Source organism: Babylonia areolata, chromosome 18, assembly GCF_041734735.1.
Source record: "Babylonia areolata isolate BAREFJ2019XMU chromosome 18, ASM4173473v1, whole genome shotgun sequence".
NCBI classification, from domain to species: domain Eukaryota; kingdom Metazoa; phylum Mollusca; class Gastropoda; order Neogastropoda; family Buccinidae; genus Babylonia; species Babylonia areolata.
Window position 1 is genome coordinate 48,064,621 of NC_134893.1, and position 13,846 is coordinate 48,078,466.

General features: G+C 44.4%; 1 protein-coding gene across 4 annotated transcripts; it reads left to right on the forward strand.

The window, feature by feature from the left end:
- The first annotated feature begins 48 nt into the window (after nt 1–48).
- LOC143292859 (phosphonoacetaldehyde hydrolase-like) lies at nt 49–10,624 on the forward strand. 4 transcript variants are annotated; one of them, XM_076603489.1, is made up of 4 exons: nt 1,566–1,973; nt 4,954–5,082; nt 6,555–6,694; nt 8,097–10,624. In XM_076603489.1, the coding sequence occupies exons 2-4, from the start codon at nt 4,962–4,964 to the stop codon at nt 8,802–8,804; spliced, it is 969 nt and encodes a 322-aa protein (XP_076459604.1). In that variant the 5' UTR covers nt 1,566–1,973; nt 4,954–4,961; the 3' UTR covers nt 8,805–10,624. The 4 variants fall into 4 exon arrangements, with proteins under 4 accessions (XP_076459605.1, XP_076459607.1, XP_076459604.1 ...); XM_076603490.1 differs by lacking the exons at nt 1,566–1,973; nt 4,954–5,082 and adding an exon at nt 49–247; XM_076603492.1 differs by lacking the exons at nt 1,566–1,973; nt 4,954–5,082 and adding an exon at nt 300–907.
- The last annotated feature ends 3,222 nt before the right edge of the window (nt 10,625–13,846 follow it).

Consider the following 13,846-nt stretch of genomic DNA (forward strand, 5'->3'; position numbering starts at 1 on the left):
TGAATGCCGGGGAACAGTGAAGGATAACACAGGCCGACGGAAGGAGATTGAGGATTGGGCCCCGCCCTCCAATGCCGAGCCCTGACAGTGGATAATATTTATGGATTCAGTGCCCCTAAGGCCTTAAAAGGCTATGGGATCTTTTAGTTTTGTAAATCCTCTCTCTCTCTCTGGGTCTCTCAGTGCCGGAGAATGTCGCCGGAATCATGGCGTCACGGTATCGTCCGGAATGTACCGGCGTGTCACGGTGTGTGTGTCAGTGTGTGTGTGTGTGTGTGTGTGAACTTGACGATACTATTGACTGTATTACATATCGTTAGCACTCACTCTTTCAGTGTGGTGTAAATAAGTACTGTAACTCATTATTAATTTGAAGAAAAGTGCAACTTGAAAAAAACTTTATGTTTGTCGAAGTTTATTAGTGGCGGGAAGATTTGCACTGAATATAACAATGAATGTAACTGAGTGTGACAATGAAGTGCGGCCGCTTTGACGGAGAGCACGACAGTGGGCTACTAGTAGACACTGAGTAATGACACTGACAGATGCCGGGAGGCAATTATACATTTTACCTGATACTGATACTGTTTCGTGCGTACATCAGACCAAATCAATTTGTGAAACTTTCCGGGCCATTGAAAACCGTGTGTCGTGACTCAGTGAGAAAAAGTGGCAGTGGGCGTGAAAGCCGTGGCACGAACGTTTGTACCGATGCCACTGAGCGGCTGAGTAGAAACTGAGCAACATTGTTTGTATCGTTGGTTAGAACTGAAACCATTGATGACTCCGGCACTGCAGACTCGGACGGGTGATCACTGGCAATATCCCGCATAGAAAATCGGATACTTGACCAAGAAATCAACAAGGCAATACTTTACATGGTTGTCACAAGTTATTTTTCACTGAGGTATGATATGACTATAATTATATGGCATGTGACTAAATATCAATGATATGATATGATATATCTGATGATATGATATGATTCGCATATTGGTAAGGCTGTCACTTTTTCTCTCTTTTTTTCAGCTCAGTTGTATACCTCAGTGGGCTGGTCTTTAGTTAAGGTTCAAGTCTCTTATAGTCTGCTATTCAAGTATTTGAATTCAACTGGCGTACCACTGACTAAAGCTCCATCAGTAGTAGGTACTAGATCGAAAAGTCTATATCTCAGTGGTGTACGTGTACTGAGTGTGCGTCCGAGTCAGTTTGTCACAGTGTGTGCCAGTTTGAACTTGATACTAATGACTGTATTACCGATATTGTTCATTTGCACTCGGTGTGGCGTGAATAAGTACTGTAACTCATTACTGATTTGAAGGAAACTGATAATATGATACGCAAGGTAAGGCTGTTCAGCTCACAGACAGGCTGATCTTTATGGTTTCTCTTGGTCTGCTATTATTTGAATTCAACGTACCACTAAAGCTCCAGTAGGAACTATATCAGTTTCAACTGAGGATTCGGGGGCACGGTGTCACTGCCAGTACGTCACTGAGCCAGCCGTGAGCCGCGTGGAATGCGGAGAGAAATACTGACATCGCGGTGACCACAACTGAACGCCGGCGGCCATACGACACCACACTGATTTTACTGAACTCGAAAAAAAACTTGACTGAGGAGCACCGGCGGTACCGTGCCGGGTGAGACTGATGCCGGCTTGAATCGTAACAGAGTCGAATGACACAGGGCGCTGATCAGGCCTTATTGACTGAGTAAACGATGCGCCGTGTAGATTTGATAGTGTTTATTTATTTTAAGAATACTGACATGCTTGTAATAAAAGAATGATCGTCTACATTGACTTTGTATGTGAACTTACTGGGGACTCCGGTATAAAGATTTGATCAGCTCTAGTGTGATCTACACGTACTGAGCGTAGCGCCGGCCGGACCTGTACTGATCGACGTTCTTATCCGGCACTGATAAGTTGTTTTTTAGTGGTTATCCTCCGTGATGATACCCCAACATAGGTGAAATGATTAACGTTACACTGAAAGAGCCCTCTCAGGTTAACTCTGAAATCTTTACAGCCCTAATGACATGGTTAATAATGGAGTCTCCCGTCCGACCGACGGACGCGGCCGAGTAGGCAGGCAGGCTTATCTGTCGGTGTGTGTCCTCGTATGGGAGAAGAGACCGATTCTGGATGCGCAGCACTTCACACAGGTGTTGCAAGGGAAACTTAAACGTCTCCAGAAGTTGAGCCCTGCTTCCTTCAGTCGCTCACGCTTCTCGTTAATGGCCAGCGTTCTCGGCTTGTTTTCAAACGTCTTTACTGTACTGCCACTCTCAGAGCACAGCATCATCCTCAAACGAGAGCGGTCAAGGGCATCAGTTTCCCATGAAGCGATTTCTGTGTCACAGGCTTTGAGGTTTGTCTTCAAGCCGGTGTCCTTGAAGCGCTTGCAGGGTCTTCCAAAGGGCCAGGGTCTTCGCGGTGGCCCTCCTTCAGCTGGCCTTAACAGCATCTTCGGGATCCTGCTCAGTGTCTGTCATGCGGACAACGTGTCCTGTCCAGCACAGTAGCTGGCACGGCTGGATCAGCAGGCTTTCGATGGCTGGGCAGGCCGCTCCTCTCTAGGACCTGGAGGTTGGAGACCCTGTCTTGCCACTTTATTCCGAGGATCTTTCGTAGGCATCTCTGGTGAACTTGAACTGCTCAAGTTGCTGAATGTGATGGCGATACGTCGTCCATGTTTCACAGCAGTACAACAAGGTGGTCAGCACAACAGCTCTGTAGGTTTTGATTTTTGAGCTGAGCCTGATGCCTTTGTTGTTCCACAGGCTGTTGTTGAGTCTGCCAAAGGCGGACTGGAGCTGGCATTGGCGATGCGCAGCGTCACTTCTGCATCAAGGGCTCCGTTGCTGCATAGGCACTGGCATTCTATGAGCTAGCTCAGTGATTGGTACATGGACTCGGTCTTGCTGAGGCTGATGGTGAGTCCAAAGCGCCTGCAGGAGGTTGCGAACCTGTCCATAATAGTGAACTGCATGCACGCAGTCATCAGCGAAGAGGAACTCTCTCAACCCGGCAGTTCCTCAAACACCCTCAGTGGACCTGGCGTGGAGTTGCCGCAAGTTGAAAAGTTTGCCATATGTGCGAAACTGGATGTAGATGCCCCGGTCACAGTCTTGGAAGGCGTCAATCAGCCTGAGCATGGCAGAGAAGATAATGGAGAACAGTGTGGGTGCCAGGACGCAGCCCTGCTTCACTCCATTTACCACAGGGAACGGATCCGATATGTCAATATTTTCCTGTACTCTCGCTTGCATGCCATCGTGGAATGACGCAATCAGCTGGATTGGGCTCTCTGGGCAGCCAAACTTTAGGAGGATCTTCCACAGACCACGGCGTTTCACCGTGTCGAAGGCCTTAGTCATGTCTACAAAGACCATGTGGAGCTCCTTGTTCTACTCACGGCACTTCTCATCTTGCATCTGGCGTACGGCAAACACCATGTCACATGTTGCCCTGCCTGAGCGGAAGCCGCACTGTGCTTCAGGGATGACTGTGTTGACATGGTCAACCAGTCTGTTTAGTATGATGCGGGCGAAGATCTTGCCGACGATGCAGAGGAGAGAGATTCCACGGTGGTTATCGCAGGATGTTTTGTCTCCCTTCCGTTTGTAAATGTGGACAATTGAAGCATCCTTGAAATCCTCGGGGACCTCCCCTCTCTCCCAGATAGATAATGACATGGAGGAACATAGCGGTAACGGCAACACTGTAACAAAGAAACCTGCCGGAATCGGTGAGATCAACAGTACTGACCACTCTTCGCTGATGACTGCTTGCTGTACCGGGAAATTCGCAGCTTCCAGGACCATCTGACCCTGCAGGCAGATGTCAGTAACGTAAAAGAATGGGCAAAGAAGTGGGGCATGCGTTTCAACGCCCAGATTCCGGAGCGCTATCCGGCTGCTCTCCATCAAAAGCACTTCGTCCTACCTCTATAGCCTGGGAGGAGTAATTTTGAAACAAGTGCAGCTGAGAGACACCCTATCTTTGAGTACAAATCGCGGACGACTTGAAATGGTACCCCGTCATATCTCAGTCCAATATCAGCCGCAAAGCTGGATCGACCCTAGGATTCCTGCGCCGGAACCCGTCCGGAACTGTCCCAAAGACTGCAGGTGCCTTGCGGCATACACGACAGTGGTCAGATCCAAGCTGGAATACAGCGCGACAGTGTGGGACCCGCACCACTGAGAGACAGAACATCGAGAACTTCAGTGGCTGGAGAGAGTGCAACGCCAACCCCGGGCCGGCTGAAGCAGCACGCCTTGCTACCGGAGACTACAAGTCCAGGAATCCCGCCGGATGCCGCGGTAACTGTGGCCGCGGCATGCCGTGAACTCGGGAACTAAACCTGACACCCCTAGAGGAATGACTGACGCAGGCACCGGCCAACGCCTCAGCCTCTTCTATAAGATTGCTGAGGGTGTCCTCCCGGCCAGCTATCCCAGCGGATAAACTCCTAACTCCGGCCCCCACAAATCACTGTAGAATTAAGTCCACCAATTTTGAAGGATTCAAAACAACTGACAAATGTACTAGAAAGACAGGCCATCAACCACTCCCGTGGATTCCGGGTCCCCGACGCGAGAACAGAGCAATATCCGCAGTGATATCGTAGCTCCTTCTCGAGTCACTCAGAACTGCCATGGTGTGGAACCAACTGCCACACTATCACCGCCGGGCTGCAGGCTCCGTCAGCTCATTGTCATCAGCGCTAACCAGATCACCATCTGAGCCTGTGACCAGCAACCCACTAATTTTTTTTTAATTTAATTTTTTTTAAAGTTTTTAAAATTTTTTTTTATTAGGATCTTGTTTCTGGAAGTGGGGCCTGGACCCTTAGTCCGGCCGAACCCGGCGGGGGTTTTGATGGTCTTAATCCAGGGTAGACAGTTTTCTTTAGGTCTTTCATTGACTATTTTTTCTGATAGGTACACTGATGTGCCCTCCTAGTTCCGTCGCGTCTATATTGCCAGAAGTGGCGTCTGCGACCGACGTACACGGCCACCAGATCCAGATCCAGAGACGGGTTCAGAGGGAAGTTGAGAAAATTCCCTACGGTACTGATGTACGACTGAATTAATTCATTGTTCATGATGGTTGAAACCGTGAGAAGATCCCAATATAAATGTTGTAGGAATGTGTTTACAGCTACAATACACACTGGTTTTGATGTGTCTAGTCATATTTGTGAGATTTTTAGGGTATTAAAGTCACGAACCGATAAAATCCTGGGGTCGTTTAAGTACACCAGGCTGGGATAAACTGAACACTTGAAATCGAACATTTTAAAGGTCAGTTATTTCGACCGAAATATGCACTGTTGGTATACATTATGATACAATGGTTTGGGGATTATATCAGTTTCTACCACACACAACTTTTCTTGTAAAAATATATAAGATTTTATATGGAGGAATCTCTAAATCATCATCGGCCACGGCCATTTGGAGAGATTTGCATGTCGTTGTCTGGTGTAAAACGTCACCAATCAATGTGCTTCCGCCTTGACTCAAGACAGGGCGCGTTACCAGTTTTCGATTTGTTTATCACAGTGCAGCGGATACGAAGTTTAAAATTCTGAGGTAATTATAGTGTTTCATGTGGGTCGAATTAAAAGCGCGGCATAATGTACCCGTGCAAAAGGGTTGGCAATATAATAGGAAAACTTTATGTAAAACAAATTTTCTTGGTTAACTCTTGGTTAACTGAGGAACTCATAGCTTTTTGTTTTTCTGGGCTAACTTAGCAGCTTTTGAAAACATGGTGCAGCACTTGGTCGAAGTTGGCTGTCACAGTTGGTAAACGTCAATATTATAGTCTGTTATCATAACACATTGTTCTAAGGCTTAGGGGGTGAGGTGATCATTTTGGATTGTTGAGATTTTAATATTTACACAAAAGATATCAGTATCATAGACATATGTTGTTGGTAGTGGGTCTTTCTTCTTTGTTATCTTTGCACAGCATTAATGTTTGCTTCTCTAATCCAGTTTTGGGATGCAGTTTTGGACTAGTATTTACAGATCGAGCTACCATCGTGACCCCAGGTCCCCAACTTTGCTCACATGGCCCTCCACTTCCATTCCCCCTCCTACATCCACCCCATCCACCCAATCTATCAGTCTATCTTTCTGTCTGTCTGTCTGTTTGTCTATCTGTCTATCAAGTATAGAGCATAATGTCCTTTGAAATTTTGTTTCTGTTTATGTTTTTACCTTAAACGACTGACCACGAAAGTAGCATGATGGGTATGCTTTAACAATGATTAGCACAGAGACTTGCTTGTCACTTGATTATTGATAGTCAGATTTACACACACACACACACACACACACACACACACACACACACACACACACACACATTTACACATGCATACACATACATGCAGAGATTTATTTCATATGTTGAATAATTTCTGTTGTTTTTTTAAACTAAAAAGAAAAATACAAGTGCTGTAGAGTTAATGTTGAAGATTTATACTAAGTATCATCAATTTATAAATGTTTAAAATAGAACATTGTTTCAGGTGTGATGAATCATTTCCTCTACACACGACGCTATGTGGGTCCTGTGAAGGCCTGCATTCTGGACTGGAGTGGTACCACTGTGGACAAGTATGTCCTGGCACCAGCAGCTGTTTTTCTGGAACTGTTTAAACAGCGCAAAGTAACCACATTGGATTCTCTTTTATCTGAAAATTTACTGGCTGTGCAGTGTGTGTGTGTGTGTGTGTGTGTGCTTGTGTGTTTCACACGCACTGATTGTTTGTGTGGGGTATGATTGTGAGTCTGCACGTGAGAGTGTGTGTGTGACAAGCACTGACTGTGGGGTGCTAGAGGGGCATGTGTGTGTGTGTGTGCATCTGTGTGTGACAAGTACTTACTGTATGTGATACATATATATTGTGTGTGTGTGTGTAGTGTTTGATATCGCTGATTTTTTCATATATATGGCTTTGAATGTGTTGAATGTCTATGAAAACAAAAAGGAACTGTTCAGACTACAAATTTTCATGCGACAAGACTGTCAAGATTACCTTTTTGAAGTGAACAAAGAGTACATTAAACCAAATTTATTATATAATGATAAGTGATAGTTTATTCAAAATGAACTTTGATATTCACAGTATAATGGTCTGTTGAAAAAACCCATCCAAACTCTTTATTTTATTTAGGTCTTAGATAAGGTCTTAGATAATGTTTTTGTAAGTGCGTTGGGTTACGCTGCTGGTCAGGCATCTGCTTGGCAGATGTGGTGTAGCGTATATGGATTTGTCCGAACGCAGTGACGCCTCCTTGAGCTACTGAAACTGAAACTAATGTTTTTGTTTCTGTTTGCTCCTGAACATAAAAATCAACAACATGGTGATCTTTACCAAGAACTATAGGTGATATGGCAGCAGAGATGTTTAGTTTTACTGTGTGCAGTTAATTTTGAAAATGGTCCTCACACAGCTGGTGAGTCAGAACTGTCTTCATGAAAAGCACTTCGCACATATAGTGATGGCAAGAGAGTTGGCATGGCATGATTTTAACCTTCACCAAACTGAATTATTTACCCACTTATTCCTGCATAGTGGGCCTGCTAGACCAACACTTGCAGTAGAGTCAATTTAGCAGTGTTTCCCTGTACATCATAGGTCTGTGGGAACCAAATCTTTTTGTGTGTGTGTGTGTGTGTTGATATGTTTTGTTCTTTAGAAAGTGTGGGTCCTTCAGACACACAAATTAGAAAAGGAGCTGCTATTTGCAGGATATGTTTGTTTATTTATTCACTAATCTATAGAGACAATAGAAAATGTGCAAAAACATTTCCCATGTACAATATATTTTCAGGAATGCATGAAATTGAGAATTCATCTATTTTCAAAAATTGATTTTTTAAATTTTTGAAAGACAAAAATGCATCTTCTATATGATAGAAGTTAAAACAATACAGCCCAACTTTAATGACTGCAGTTTTGTAGTGCTTCTGGAAATTGATTAAAAAAAATGATGTTACAAAAAATTGTTACATATTGTTGTTCTCATATATCATTATATGTTTAACAAACTGTCTTATGTTATAGGTCCCAATCAGCATGGATGAGGCTCGGAAGCCTATGGGCATACGTAAAGACCTCCACATCGCAGAAATTGCTGGCATGCCATCAGTGCAGCAGCGCTGGCAGGATGTCCATGGGAAACCCCCTAGAGATGAAGATGTCCAGGCAATGTTTAAACAGTTTGTTCCTACTCAGATAGCTGTGCTGAAAAAACATGGCACTGTTTTGCCTGGCACTGTTGAAGGTATCAATCAGCTGAGGAAGGAATTAGGCTGCAGGATTGGTATAACCACTGGGTTCCTCCGCAGCATGGCGGATGTGCTTGTGGCTGAAGCCAGGAAGCAAGGGTTTGAACCAGACGCCAATGTGGCCAGAGATGATGTGAACAATGGACTGCGACCGAGGCCCTTCATGCTGTACAGAAATCTGGATCTGCTGGATGTGCACCCCATCCAGTCTGTGGTGAAGGTGGATGACATTGCGCAGGGCATGCAGGAGGCTCATAATGCAGGGTGCTGGGCTGTAGGGGTGGCCAGGTACAGCCACTACATGGGGATTGACCGGTTGGAGGAGGAGGAGGAGATCACTGCCCAGGACATGGAGAGTCGCCTGGAGAGATCACGTGAGGTTCTTAGGCAGGCTGGTGCACACTATGTCATTGACTCTGTGGCAGACCTGCCAGCTGTGGTGGCTGACATCAACTGTCGTTTAGCCAGAGGAGAGAAACCTTGAGTGAAACAGAATGTGGAACCATAGAAATATGTCATTTTACTCTTTTTACTGAATAATGTTGTAACCTATACATGTGATCTCCATGGTAATAATGACTATTTTTGAATATAGTGTTGTGAGAAAAAGGAGTTAAAATTGATCAGTGATTGAAACAAATTTTGATCCAGTAATTCATTTACTTTATGACATTGTGATCTTTTCAAGTGATGTGGTGTTATTGTATTTTCATCTGTTTATGAGAAAACAGAATGAGAGAGAGAGAGAGAGAGAGAGAGAGAGAGAGTTTTAACTCGAAACTTAATTACTTGAGATTGGTATATAGGCATAATTGTTATCGTCATTATTGAAAAGGAAGTTCCAGAGCTGTCCTTTTACCCATCATTTGATGTGTGCACTCAGCAGCAATGACAGAAGAAATTAGTAAACAAATTTTTGAGGATTTGTCTGGGTTTGTCTTATGTACCTTTTAATGTACCTGTGTGCTAGCTGAGTTGATAGCGCAAGCAGAATTGAGTTAAAGTTGTATACCTTTTAAATGGAGATGGTTCGTCTCTCCATTGTTGTTTAATACTTTTCTCTCATGGCCTCATTGTTCTTTCATCCAGAAGTATGCATGTTTTATGTTTTGAGAAAGAGAGTTCTTTAGGAATGTCCTAGCAAACAGAAAACTTGTCTAAATGTATTCTGTTAGAACCATATAAACTTGAGCTTCATGTTAGTATATTTTACTAGATACACTGTTGCTGAATTATTATCTACGTTGAAGAGATAGAGACTAAGAGAGAGAGAGATGGTGTTATATTTTATGATATATAGTTTTTAATCTTGTTTCAGTGATGATATGTGTGGCTGTTCCCATACAGGTGATATGATTTATTTTTTTGTCATTGTGATTTCCGGTATTCACTTTGTACCCATTCCAACTTACATTGAGTGTTGTTCATTCTTGTTTTTGTGCAATAACAGTTGGCATTTTAATTTTATTTTATTGGAACTACCAGCCATTTTATTTACAAGGATTATTTAAAATAATGATAACTGAAGTTGTTTTCTTTGTGATGATTATGCTGTTTGTTATGTTTGTGGTGTAGCTGGTTTTGATTATCATAATTACACAGTTGCATACAAAGGTAATCATGGTTTCATATGCTGTTCTGTGTGCAGTTGAAATAGCTTCTTTTTATTAAAATCTTCATCATACTGTTGCATGCAAAGATTATTATGGTATAATAATTATTTGGTTGCTGCCACCTTTTCACCTTTTCAGTGGTCTCAGTTGTGACACTACTCCCCCTGAATACTTTACACACAGCCACACCATGGTTGGTTCTGTCACAGTCCCACAATGCCAGCAGTCCACACAGAGCTGTCAGTTAGTCCCCATGATGCCACACTCCTGAGAGACCGTGCACTTCTGCTGTGTCCTTTTAAGTTGTGTTACTATTATTTTTTCTGATTCAGCATAATAATCACTGTGTTTTTGTGTGTTTTGTTTTTGGTCAATACTTTGTGTGGATGCAAAAAGACCTGTTCCTGCTATATCTTTCCCACACTCATATGCTCTAAGTCAAACTATTTCTTTTATTCTGTCCTTTTTCTTTCTGTCGGTAAAGTTCTCTCTTGTTTGGTGACAGTGCATACATTTGTGTGTGTGTGTGTGTGTGTGTGTGTGTGTGTGTGTGTGTGTGTGTGTTCAAAATTAAATACATGCATACTAACTGACTATTGTATCACTGTATGCCAAGGGACAGAACCCATGCATAAAAAGTGACGACTCACCTGTGATGACCGGTCACTGACACAAGATGAAGACAATTAACTCCATAGTTCAATAAATGGCGTAGACCTAGTATGTAGTATATATCGCATTGTGTGTGTGTGTGTGTATATATATATATATGTGTGTGTTGATCAGTGTTTTGTTGAAATGAGCTTTTCGGTTTCAGAAAACACACCCCTGACACGAACATATTTGTCACAGAGTGGAAGGACAACAAACAAATACTGCACAGACACTGAGAAAGACGCACAGAGACGTGTATACAAACATAAACACCCACCAACACACACGCACATGCACACACTGACACTGGCAGTAGTGCGTGCGCGCGCACGTGGGCTACACACGCACACACGCGCGCGCCGGCACACAGACATAAACGAAAAAAAAGATAAGTGTCATCACCGTTGGCGTCTTCGTTAACGTCATCATCACCACGATCATCGTACCCCTCTCATCTTCTTTCTCATTGATTTCTTTTCCTCAGTCTGAGATTTGTGTCAGGAAAAGACGAGAAACCAATCATAATGACAAAGGAATTACTTCTGATATAAAATATAAAGGGGACTTCCCACGCTTTCTCACACATTGCGAGAAAGCGTGGGGCGCCTTTCTCAATCGCAATATAAAAGCATAGAGGCACAACCAAGTGCTAAAAGAAATTGCACACGTGGTGAGCACTGTCCAAGGAGCACCAACCCCACCAGAAGTTCCAGTAGAGTTCCGCACGGCAGAAGGCAAAGTCTGGCCAGGAACAGCACCCAAAGTTTCCAAAGCATGGAAACGTGGGCTGCTTGATGGTGCCGAAGTATGGGACCTACCAGAGTGGAAGACACCCGGAAATCAGCAAGAGCGGCATGAAACCTGACATAGTACTCCACTCCATGCAACGAAACAAGCGATTCTGATTGAGCTCACTGTGCCATACGAAAGCAGAATGGAGGAAGCCCACATCTAAAAGACCGAGAAGTATGCTAGCCTAGCCAGCAGCCTGAGAGAATCTGGTTTCCAAGCTAAAGTCCTCGCCATAGAGATTGACGCAAGAGGGTTTGTGGGCGCATCTGCCTACAACCTCATGAGAGAGCTGTTGGTATCTGGCAGAGAGAGGACTTGGGCTCCCAAGGCAATTGCAGAAGCAGCAGAAAAGAGTTCCATCTGGATCTGGTCGAGGAGGAATGAAAGTAAACTTCATTAAGATTAAATTTCCCTACTCAAACTAGGCGTACGGTGGCTCAGTGGTTAAAACGTCTGCCACTGAGAAAAGGTGACAGTCCTGAAATAGCGACCACCGTCAGAGGACGGAGGCGCGGGTTCGAACCTGCTGACTCGGAGGACCAGGAAAAAAGAAAAGGCGGCAATACAAGGGCATCCAAGAGTCATGACCTGGGTACGGCCCGGGCCCCTTAGAGTGTAAGGAGTCGAGGGCCAAAACACTCGACTGAGGGGGTCTTCTTCTCTGAAGACCCTGTACTGTCCAGCTCTCCCAAGAGTTTCTTATTGCCGTGGCAGAGCAACCAACGCCTCGACCACACCACCCTTCCCGAAAAAAGACCACAGCCACGAACAACTCGACGGTCGTTAAACTCACCACTGCGGAACCACGTGTTCTCGGTCAAATGCTTTATTGTAAAGTGGGAGAAAACATAGGATTATCTGTCAGTGGATGTGCGCTAATTTTTCACTGTACGAGAAAACGAAATACTGAGTCCTATCCTCCTCCCTCAGTGTTAGCTCAACCCACACCATCCCCGCGTCTGATGTCCACCGGTGCAAGACACTGCCTCATGTCATTTGTACTTCAAGTGGCGGAAGTTGATGTACCTTCCGCTTCCATCAGTGACCATCAGCCATTGGCTCTGACCATTGTCACATTGCACATGTTTGGGGAGTGAGGCGCTGTGGCAGAATTCGGTCCCCCGGTCGTTTGTCTCCGGATCGTGTCTTCACCAGTGATCAAGATCCAACGGAGGCCCCGTGAGTTTTCGCATGTTGTTGTGTCCTTGAGAAAGGAACTTTACACCAATTGTCCTTGAGTGAATGGGTACCTAACTTCAGCTGGGGAAGGTTAAAACGACGGAAGGAGAAGATGGGTCAAAACCTTCCAAAGCCGGTCGAGCCCAGCCACAGTGAATGTGACTGATTCACTGCACCGATGGCCGTATACGCCCATTGAAACCCCCTCCCACAAGTACTATCGGAAATAAAAATTCAAAGATAAGGTGGCCTCGGAAATCATCGAGACCAATTTCAGCTGATCTAGAAAGACTCACTTTCCAAATGCAACATTACCGCTTGCCTTGCAAGCCTTGACACGCGATTTTCCATATGCGCATTTTGCAAAATCAAGATTTTCCCGGTAGTGAAGGAAGGGGTCGGTGTGACTAACAAGTGGGAAGGAGGTGGAGTAAAAACAACAACAAAAACACACACAAAAAACAACCCCCCCCCACCCCAAACAACAACAACAACAAAACCCCAAACAACAACAACCCTGTCCTGAAATAACTGCAAGGGGAGTGTTTCAGGGACATCTCCATGGGGGTCATTTACAGGCGCTACACCGGGTCGGAGCAACAATACAGACTTCAACAGCTCATCTCATTGCTCGTTTGGTCCTCAGCCTTTCTCGTCGTTTCGCGTCTTATTCTACTATGCTCTGATTTGCTTGCTGCAAACTAATGTACAGAACAGCACAGTTCAAGACCTGTGTCATTGTTGTAAAAAGAAGTTCCAGCTGTTAAATTTGTCAAAAACAGAATGGGAGAGAACATGATATATTTCTGACGAAAGTTTGGGCGAAAGAGTTATGACCCTTATATCCCCGATAATCGCATTTCTGTCTCTTATGATCTGTCTGTCGCGTACGTATTCATAGAATACCGGTCCATAATCAATGTCAGCGTTCTGTGGCTGATTGAAACGCGAACATTCCAAACATATAAATTTTGTTGTCGTTGTTTTTGTTTTGTTTTTGTTTTTTTAATGAAAAAGAAAAAAAAGGGTTAATTCTCTCCATACGAACGGCGAAAGAGACGACGTTAACAGCGTTTCACCCCAATTACCACCATCAAAATATTACAAGCGGAAGGCTCTTACACTGAAGGGGTGAACGTTGACAAAGAATACCACAATTCTGACGACGGAAGCTAAAGGTTGGGTCATTCAGACACCCACTGGACATCCGAGGGGTCTGTGTAGAGGAGAAGAGAGGACTGGCCGTACTGAGTGAGTTAAAGGCCTTCGGGAAGGCGCAAAGACATAT

What these genes read in the sequence shown, in the direction of transcription:
- LOC143292859 (XM_076603489.1), top strand. Translation starts at nt 4,962, where the DNA reads ATGTGCCCTCCTAGTTCCGTCGCGTCTATATTGCCAGAAGTGGCGTCT. An exon ending in AGTTGAGAAAATTCCCTACG is followed by an intron (nt 5,083 to 6,554) that starts GTACTGATGTAC and finishes ACATTGTTTCAG; the next exon opens with GTGTGATGAATCATTTCCTC. An exon ending in AACTGTTTAAACAGCGCAAA is followed by an intron (nt 6,695 to 8,096) that starts GTAACCACATTG and finishes CTTATGTTATAG; the next exon opens with GTCCCAATCAGCATGGATGA.